Source organism: Muntiacus reevesi, chromosome 16, assembly GCF_963930625.1.
Source record: "Muntiacus reevesi chromosome 16, mMunRee1.1, whole genome shotgun sequence".
NCBI classification, from domain to species: Eukaryota; Metazoa; Chordata; class Mammalia; order Artiodactyla; family Cervidae; genus Muntiacus; species Muntiacus reevesi.
In genome coordinates, this window is record NC_089264.1 from 62,280,020 (window position 1) to 62,290,367 (window position 10,348).

The window sequence follows — 10,348 nt, forward strand, 5'->3', positions numbered from 1 at the left end:
AACTTATAAGGCTCACTATTTTAAAAGTTTGGTTGGGTGGTCTACAAATAATCAAAAGATATTAGCAATAGCAAGCAGAAGAGATAAATCAGGTTGCAGGTAGGTAATATAGCAGCAAGAAACATGACTTAAAATCTAGAAGGGGAAAAATATTTGAAAATAAAAAATATTCATATTTAACATCTAATACAAAAATATATATATTTCAAATACACCTAAGTCAAAGCAAAGTTCAAATACTGTTTCACATTCTTTGCTAAAACAGATTTTTACCCAGCAAGACTAAAATAAAGCAGTTTTGGTTCTAGAAGCCAAACTAAAATAATAAATGTAGAAAATTTAATAAAATTGGATAACCTGAAGCTTTGATAGATTTTGAGGATAAAACTAGGAAGCCAATGATCAAAATGTTAGATGACCGTCATGTACAATGTGATACTAAAATATACAAACAGGAGCTCTTGTGAGAGAATCTGCAGAATTTCAATGGATTCTAGTCGAAAAGAAAAGTTCTTTAAAAAGATAACTAAGGAGTTGCTTTGTGGGGTGGGGGGTGGGGGTAGAATCTGAATGACTTATTAGTTACCAAAAGGAACTAGTAGTTAGACAAGTTGGGGCAATGGGGGGAGCCATTAGTAGGTTTCACATCTTCACAAACCAAATGACTACTTAAGGGCCAAGCATGGGCAATGAAATTGCCAATAAAGCACCCTAGAAGCTACAAATTTCATTTATTTTACTATTAAACACTCCAACTAAATTAAAGAAAGTTACCAAGGCCAGGGATAATCCCTCTTTCCAAAATCATCATCCGTCAGAGAAGATACCAGAAACTGGCTGTCTTTAGCCCACTTCTGGATACAGGGCATGTGAAATATACAGAAACATCCTGAACAACTCCAAACCTAAGACAAAGGTATCAGAGATTAACAAACACAAAATGATTTTTCTTTGATAATTCCACAATTAAATAAGTAATTTAATTGTGGAATTAATTAATTAATTGTGTAATTTAAAATAAGTACCATTTTCAAGAGCTAATTACAGGAAAAAAAAACCTTCCTCTAGCATAATAGAAGAAATGTTCTTTAAAAAAATTAATTTACATGTAGAACACTTTAAAGAAGAATAATATTAACCATCCAGATTCATTCAGCTAGAAACTACTGCTAACATTCTAAAAAATCTCTAATATTTTTGTATATATTTCATACTTTTAAAAAAATGAGGTCATACTGCACTTACTGATAAGTAACTACAGCCTTTTCTTTTAACTTAGTATAAGCATTTACCCTTATCAAATATGTTCATACAACATGATATTTATAGCTGTATAGCAGGTATCACATTGATTTATATACCATAAATTAACAAATTTCGGGTTGTTGTACATTTAGGTTTTTCTAATTGTAAATAGCACCACAAAAGGAATCCTTAAACACAAGTATGCACATATAATCTGTTGCCCCATTGTGATAAAAAATCTATTAGTCTTGCAATTAACGCTAAATTCTAAAACTTGGGTGAGCAAAAAACTTGAAAATATATATATAAATATCATAAGCCAGCAGAAGCACTGAAAAAAAGCCAACTTCTTAGTCTGAGTTCCCCAAAAAAAGCAGTGCCTAAGAAAAGAACTGGGATATAGAAGTAAAAGGTCAAGAGAGGGAAAACGAAATGCAAATAAACTGTATATTACTCAGCTGATTACCACTAAGGGCCAAAGTTCAGTCCTGTTAGGAATGCTCTGAAGAACCACATAAAACACGCCGAGGACAACTCCAGCCCCAGCCACTAGCAAAGAGGAAGCTGGGGCACTCACCCCCAAGCCCCCTACGGTGGGCATTAGCTCCGCCCTGCTTCTGTACTACAGCCACTTCCTGCTGAGTCAGTTCCCAAAGAGTAAGCAGTGAGGTTGGGAAAAACATCCACAGACAGCAAGTGTTTAATGCAGAGACTATTCCTCCACTGCAGCTGAATTCAGAGCAAGCCAACCAGAAGCACCAAAGGCACTATGCTATCCTACCTGACATAGCTTAAGTTTCTGGTTCACTCTACATGGCCCATCCATTTCACATCTGACCGGACCGCCCTTCTCTGGGCAATGGAGCTACAATCGTGGAGGATTCACTTGAGGTCTAAACGGTGAGTCTATCACATTCAGCCATCACTTCCCCTTTATTGCTTTATTAATGCTCTTTAAATTTACATACATATATCTTCACCATTAGACCACAGAATCTCTAAGTACATAAGTTATTTCTGAATCCACCTCTCCCCATTAACCCTAGCCACTTTGCAGAAACACAAGAGAAGCTCACTAATAAACCATAAATGTCACTGCTAGGTTTTACTTCCTTGAAGGCAGGGAACATAATTATATTTTTTAAAACCTAGTGAAAGTAATGAAATATAGTTTATTTAACATTTCAGTACTTGTGTGAATCTCTATAACGTACTGATGCTAAAAATGCTTTCTCAACATGACATATGCATTGAAACTGAAAATATTTGCTTCAGTTTTATTAATAGTGCTGAAAATATTCATTGTTCATTTAGAGGTATTTTTCTTTTAATCACAGATTCCCCAAAACTGAATATCAATTTATAAATAGAATTCTCAAATGAAACATTTTTGAACAAAAATAAGCAAAAATAAATGATTGCAAATTATACATGCAAAATAAGATATTTGAGGGAGATAACATTATTTTAGATAAGGACAAAAACTTACTGCTTGGTTTCTCTTCACCGAACCAATACAAATTAAGCATGTCATAGCCCCAGCTTGAAAAGCTTCATTGACATACTGTTTCGTTCTCTCTAATTCTCGTACATCTCCATCTTGAAATTTAAAAATTGAAAACTTAAGGTTAAGCAACATCTGAAAATAACACAAAGTCACCAACAGTACCACATTACGTGAGAACTCTCTAGTATTATCAATTGTTCAAACTACAGCTAAAAAAAGGAGAAGCTAAAGAAAAAAAGCAACCAGTGAACTGAAAAGAGGCCACAAAGTCCATGCATTCTATTTTGACCTTCTCTCAGAGTTTACCTGCTGTTACAGTCCTTAACAAATCGGGTGGGGGCAGAGCCTCAGGCAAAGGCAGCAAGATGTCAAGTAATATGAGAAAGCATACCAAAAAGCGAGGTGAAAGGAACTGAAAAGTAGAAGCTCAGCAGAGCCATTGAGCCTAAATATAAGCATATGTCCATCAATGTCTGTGTGTATGAGTCTGTCTGACGAAGCATGTTCTTAGTAAAAATCTGTCAAATGAAAAGATCAATACAGTATAATAACCTTGTTTCATTAAATTATGCTATTTCTGCTTAAAAAAGAAGCATGACTTAGAAAAAAATTACTATACTGAATTTTCTTTAAGCAATCATTATGCATTTACTTGGTAGACACTGCACTATTCATATTTCAGTAAGATTAAATAAGATGTTTTTAATTTCATTTTACAGATGAGAAAACTGAAGCACACAACATTTAAGTAACTTCGGTATGGCTCCAAAGTGAGTCCTCTTGACCACTATGCTATGCTGCAGCAAGGGTTTAATACAGGAAGGTCCAAGAAATAACAGCACAGTGAAAGGCAGAGAAACAACCCCAAAGCTCACATGACACCAAAAGGACAATAATCTGAGTCACTTTAGTGTAAGAAAAATAAACCTACAGGCCTTCAGTATAATAAAGATTATTCAATAGAGGCTAACCAAGTCTCCAAGAAAAGTACACTACTAGCATAAACTATCGTAAGTACAGAACATGGCAAGAAAATTGTACAAGTCAAAATTTATGTCATCAAAAAGAAAAATAAAAAGGACACTTGGATAATTCTTTACTTTCTAAGACCATCTAAGTAAACACAAAAGTCACAAAATCTTGTTCTACCACACTATAAACACGAGTATAATTTAGGTTATTAAAGAAAATATACATAAAATCACTCCCAAAACTATAAAACACTATAAACTTACTAAAGACAATTGTTTTGAACAAACATCAAAGCTTGAGGAGAATCCTTAAAGGCAGATTTAATAACCATATTCTATGTATTTATTTTGCTCTTTGACATAGCTGGCTCTAACAAGTGTAGAGCATTTTAAAATTTCATCTAATTTAACAGCTACCATGTAACATAGAAGATGAAAACAAGATAAATAGACTTTAATAAAATAAAGTCTAATCTTATATTTATAAAATTTATGTAAGACTTCTTTGAAAATTGTGTGAAACGTGGCTGCAGCAATAAAGTATGCTGCCCATGGTGAATAGGATGGCATTTGAAGTCATGCATTTTAACAAGATCACTCTGGCAACTGAAGAAAAATGACTATGAGGAGGCCAGGACTGGAAACATGAAGTACCAGAGAGGAGGTAGGTTACAGCAGATGAAGCAAAAAATGACCTTTAGTAAGTCAATGTGTCCATCTCAGTTTTCTCATCTTTAAAATAGTAGTAATAATAATATCTACCCCACAGAGCTATTATGTGGACTTAAATAACTATTATTTAATAGCTATTAAACCTATTAAACAGCTGTAGGAGCCTGAATTAAGGTGATGACAGTATGGGGAAAGGTGGGGTGAATTTAAGAAATTTAGGAAGTAAAACTGAGCAGGACTTGGTGACAATGGGATTGTGTTGCTTTGAAAAGTCAATGTTCATGCCAAGATTCAGAAGGAAAGACTGCTGTGTCTGAAGAGCTGTCTGACATGGGCAGAGGGGAGGAGTGGGGGCAAATAAAATATACTCATGTCATGCATATGCCAACCCTGCTCCCAGATTTTTGCCTTAGGTGGGTGACTGGGAAAACTGTGGCACTACTAACTAATGGAAAGAATATAAGACAATACATAAGTCATCTTTCAACACATGTTTATGTTTCCATAGGCCAGCATGACAGCAATACCCAACAGGAAGCTGACCATTAAGGTCTGAAACTTGACATGGATAAAGGATGTGCTCAGGCAGAAAAAATGGAACTTCTTCGGTTAAGTTCTGGTGTTCAAGTCACTAACATGAGATGGGAACCATCTCATGACTCTGGCATTTACTGTACTAGTCAAGTTTCCTTTCTTTGGTAGAGGCAAAGTACAGAACACAATGGAATGGGTATCAAAATACTTATGGATTTGACACAATACAGCATAAGAAAAATTGCCTTAACACTTTGAGATGAAAGCCAGGTTAAAAATGAACAAAATTCATAAATGATAAAAGTTTTCCAAACACTAGACAGAAATACTCAGTTCTATCACTGGATTTCCTATTTAAAAATAACACCTGTACCTAGAATGATTTAAGTGAGGTCTTCTTAAAGAAAACCTGAAGTTACTTTCTATGAAGTCCTTTAAAAGCAAGAAACCTCAAGGTTCCTCTTTACCAACTTTCACCTGACTGAGCCAGACTTCTTAGTCAAGCTTCCTAATCTTAATTTCTTGCCAGATATGGTAAATTCCTTGGAAACTATTTTGATGATGTGTACCCAAGTTAATGATGTTATCAATATACTCAGCAGCTAATGTGGATAATACAAACAAGAATGCTTCCAGCAATGACAGTTAAGCATAAAATGTGGAACGTGTAAAAGCACTTCACTGAAAATAATCTGTTTCTACACTTAGTACCAAATCTTCACTGCAACATCACTTTGCCCCTTGCTCTCATAAACAAATGTGGCTAAGTAAGCCAGATATATACAACACACAATGGGACTGTACACACCAAACCTGAGGAGGCTAAGGTTCTTTTTAAAGCATAAAGATCAGAAGTTGTAAGATATAAAATAAACGAATAAAGCCAAGAAATGAAACTGACTCCAAGATACATTTAACATAATGAAAAAGAGAAAAATCAAGAATCAATTTCAAGGAGTATTCAAAGTCTTCAAGTGCAATCAAACCATCATCAGGAACAACTGAACCCAATTCCTCTCTCAGGGAAGATCCCCCACCGCCACCACCCAGGCATACTAATGAGACGCCAATTAAACACCAAAGAGAACTTCTAAGGCTGTAAAAGACTTAGCCATCCTATTAGTGTGATAAAACACAGAATTCCAATAGTAAAAGATGTAAAATTCAACTCCACAGCACAAGAATGTTCATTCTTAACAAACAGAAAGTATCCCACAAAAAGTAAAGGTGTTAGAAAGCCAGGAATATATTTTTCATTTGATGTAAAAATATCAAAATTTAAAAGATCATACAGTACCTGTCTGAGTAGTGTAAGTTATAAATGTATTAGCAACTATTTTTCCTCTTTTTCCTTCAAAATCTTCATCCCCTTCTTCTTCAGATGAAGAGCTAAAGTGTTCTTCAACAATTTTTTTGGCTGCAGCCTGATTAGCCTTCTTGATTTCCTCAAATTTCTTTTGAGACATTAGCTCTGCTTAATAGAAAAAAAAAAGTTTTTCATTTCTGCAAAACAATCTCGCAAAAAGCAAGACATGATACACCAACATATTATTAAAATACAGATTTAAAAGTCACCTTTGAGGCATTCTATTTTACTATCATCTATGAAAAAAAGTATTTTCAAATTTCTTGTCAGATACGTAAAGAGAATACCACAATATAAACTTTCACTTTTGTTAAATATTCTGCTAAATGCAACAAACTGCTCTAGAGTGACTAACAAATCAATGTTTTAAATTATAAAGGCAAGTTAAAGTATAAAAAAACTGGTGATCAACCTCAAGACAATGACATTAACAAAATTAGAGTGAGATGTTTAAAAACAAATGGTAGGAAGGTCCAAGAGGGAAGGGACACAGATAGCTGATTCACCTTGTTGTACAGAAGAAACTGACACAACGATGCAAAGCAATTAAACTCCAATAATAAAAAGAGTTTAAATGAATGGCACACAGTGATTCTTAGGAGGTGGGAAACATACCCACTGGGAGCACATCAGAATCAGCCTAGCCAGGTGCTTTTTCAAATCTTCTTCTTCCATACTACAAACCCAACATGGCCTGGCCCATCAAAGACTTAGCACAAGCAATATTCACTGTATACCCACTATGTTTGCAATCTGCTGCTTAGAAAGCGCAAGAACTTTTTTGTCTTTATTAGCATGGGGTCACAAAACACATTTACCAAACATTAATCCCACAGAAGAAGTGACTGACCATGGCTCAGACAGTAAAGAATCCACCTGCAATGCGGGAGACCTGGATTCGATCCCTGGGCTGCAAGAAGATCCCCTGGAAGAGGGCATGGTAACTCATTCCAGTATTCTTGCCTGGAGACTCCCCATGGCCCAAGGAGCCTAGCGAGCTACAGTTCATGGGGTTGCAAAGAGTCAGACACGACTGAGTGACTAAGCACAGGAATCCCACACAAAATACTGCTAACATGGAAAATGTGCTTCTCACAACTTCATTCCAAAAAGAAATGCTAAATAAGTTTTGAATTAGTTCTGTTATTCTGTTTAGCACTATCTGTACTTCTGACTTTGTTACTTGCTTAAATAATGCAAAAAAGAATTAGACTACTACATAGCACATTCCCAATGAGACTCCAAACTCCTCAAGAGCAAGGGCTATCAGAATTCTCTTCAAGCATTATTAATAAACTCTTCTGGACAGCAACCACAGTTCAAGAAAGGAGCCACAAACATAGTGAATTGATCTTAATTCATTAGTGCCTTAATTCATCAGTGCACTAAGAAATGCACTTTACGCTTGAAACTGATGAGTCACTACTCATACAAACTTTCCTATTTTAGGTGGCGTATTTGTATTTAATGGTGTTTTATCTTTATTTTCCTCATGAAATGCTTTCCTTTTCTTATTGCAGCTGGCTTGGCTGGGAACTACTGGGAGTTTCAAGTAAAACTGGAGGAAAATGTACAGAGCTTACAGAGGAATCTTTGAGTGCTAGTAGAAAACTAATTTATATAAGATATATGACTCAAAATTTTTTAAAGGTTGAAGCAGATATAATAAAAACATTCATAACCTGATCAACAGACCCAGATCAGATCATCTAAAAGACAGTTGACAAACCAAACTTCCCATATATTATTTCTTACAGCCAAGTCTCAATTATCCAGTTGAAGGATGCTTTTCTCTATCCACAAAATCCAAGGAAGTTTACCAAAACTGTTCACATGTCTCCCTCTTGCATACCTCACTACCGCCAATATTATACTCAGTAACTCACCACTATCATAAACTCAGAATATCACCTAACTTTAAAATTAGCTGAGGGGGTGAAACATTCAGAAGCTCAATTTGCTCCTCCACTCAAAAAAAATATATTTTGAAAAAGACAACAATAAAATGATTTCTGGGATTATTCCTTTACACCCCTGCACTCTTTCACTGTGGAGAACTGAAAGCTGCATGTGTGCACTTAGACTCCACCACAACACTGCTCTGTCGTTCAGTCCCTAAGCTCTTTGGGACCCCATGAACTGCCAGGCTCCCCTGTCCTTCACTATCCCTGAGAGTCAGCTCCAACTCCTGCCCACTGCCCTGGGTGAAGGATATTGACAAGCTGGCGAAGGCCACACCAGATACATCCAGGAAAGGACATGAAATTTGTGACCACAGTAGAAAACCACCACAAACACAAGTGCGAACAGGACATAGATAATTAAAGTCACCAAACTAAGCAACCAAACAAAGATGGAAAATGACAACCAGCCCCAGAAGTAGGAAACAAAATGCGAAGCGGAAAGCCTAAATCCAATCTAAAAGGGATTTCTGTAACTCGGCCCAGCCGACTGTTGCCACGCATAAAAGTACCAAAGCCACGGTGTTTTAGAAGAAAAGTTGCTAACCAGGATTTTTATGAAATTTTAAAAAGAAAAACCAAAAAACTGCCGGCAATCAATTCAGATTTAACGCACTGTGTTAACCAAACTACAAGCTAAATCAAACCGCTGGGCTACGATTTGCAACCTTGGGGATTCAATAGACAAGAGTGAAGGGAAGACTACTGGACGGAGAAATAACAAAGATTAGTATCAATTAAACTGATGATGAATAAGGTGTGATGGGAATCGGCCTAGAATGAGCAGCTGCCTGAAAGCCTTGAGAAGCGAGGCCAGTTATAAACTCCCGAAGGAGAAGGAAAGAAGTGAACGCGGAGGCAGCTCGGACTAGGCAGCGCCTTAGGCGGCGGGCATTCAGGTGAGCCCGAGAACAGAAGCCATTCTCACCACCGGCCACGGAAGTCTGCGGCGCTTCAGACCCCGCGGGGCTGCGCCGCGCTGAGGTACCTGCAGCCGCAGGGGTGGCCGCTCCTCCGAGGCTGAGGCCAGGACCAGCAGCGCCCACCGACCCCTTCTCTCGCCCTCCTCCGGCGCCGCGGAGATGGACTCCATTTCCTGAGGAGGGGGCCGCAGTGGCTCGTCCTCGGGCTCGGCCTCGACCACCGGCCACCTGGCGCCAGGAAGCTTCCATCCCTGCAGAGGAAAAAAAAAAGAGTGGAAAGAGCGTGAGAGCTGTGGTGCCGAGGAGTCTGGGTGAAAGGGCAGTGAGCGAAACCGACGTGAGCCTGGAATGAGGAGTCTCCGCCGGGCAGGGGCCGGATTTGAAAAGGTCGCGGCCCTGTCTCTCCCAGAGTGCGAGTCCCCGCTACGCCCAGGCTTTGGAGATGGCTAGGAAAGGGAGAGAGCTTGGCAGGGAAATGGACTGCAGAGCGCGGCGCATACAGCCACGGAGAAAGAAAGTCGAGGTAAAAGGAAAGCGCCTCCTGGCCTCGGAGTGGCGCGGTGATGAGAGAACTACCGACTGACCCGGCGTATCCCTCCGGGAAGCAACTGCAGTAGCAAACCCCAAGGAAAGCTACGTCTCCTTACCGACGGCGCCCGCCTCCACCGACTACAATACCCAGAAGTCCAGGCCCACAGACCGCAGAACGCGTGGCATCACCGGCCACTTCCTCATCCGGAACCTTTTCTGTGGGTTGGCAAGTCCTCGGAACGCATGCGCCAACTGAACCGGGCCTTCGGAAACTACAGTTCCCGAAATGCCCTGGGGCTCGGGCTTCCCTTGTGGCTCAGCTGGTAAAGAATCCGCCCGCAATGTGGGAGGACCTGGGTTCGATCCCTGGGTTGGGAAGAGCCTCTGGAGAAGGGAAAGGCAACCCACTCCAGTATTCTGGCCTGGAGAATTCCGTGGACTGTATAGTCCATGGGGTCGCGAAAAGTCGGACACGACTGAGCGACTTTTACTTTCACTTCGGGCGGGCGGGGCGCAGAGAGAGCGAACTAGATGGGGAAGTGGGCTGGCTGGCCCTGAGGTGTTCAGGACACCGAAGGTTGCTGCTTTTTCCTCCCAACTTCCCTGGACCTAGCTGGAGTCTGTACCAGTGGTCGTAA

At 39.1% G+C, this 10,348-nt stretch overlaps 1 protein-coding gene across 5 annotated transcripts in view; it reads right to left on the reverse strand.

Annotated features, from left to right (window-relative positions):
• Nucleotides 1-9,904, reverse strand: part of NFXL1 (nuclear transcription factor, X-box binding like 1) — a 54,152-nt gene extending 44,248 nt beyond the window's left edge. The window contains exons 1-5 of one of the 5 annotated variants that reach the window (XM_065907368.1): nucleotides 9,827-9,904; nucleotides 9,245-9,430; nucleotides 6,227-6,400; nucleotides 2,735-2,844; nucleotides 775-905 (exon numbers count right to left, since the gene is read on the reverse strand). In XM_065907368.1, the coding sequence (XP_065763440.1) occupies nucleotides 775-905; nucleotides 2,735-2,844; nucleotides 6,227-6,400; nucleotides 9,245-9,428 (599 nt within the window). In that variant the 5' untranslated portion in view covers nucleotides 9,429-9,430; nucleotides 9,827-9,904. Of the gene's footprint in view, nucleotides 1-774; nucleotides 906-2,734; nucleotides 2,845-6,226; nucleotides 6,404-9,184; nucleotides 9,431-9,763 lie in introns of all 5 variants that reach the window. The other 4 variants (XM_065907367.1, XM_065907366.1, XM_065907364.1 and 1 more) reach the window with 4 other exon arrangements.
• Between the last annotated feature and the right edge of the window lie 444 nt (nucleotides 9,905-10,348).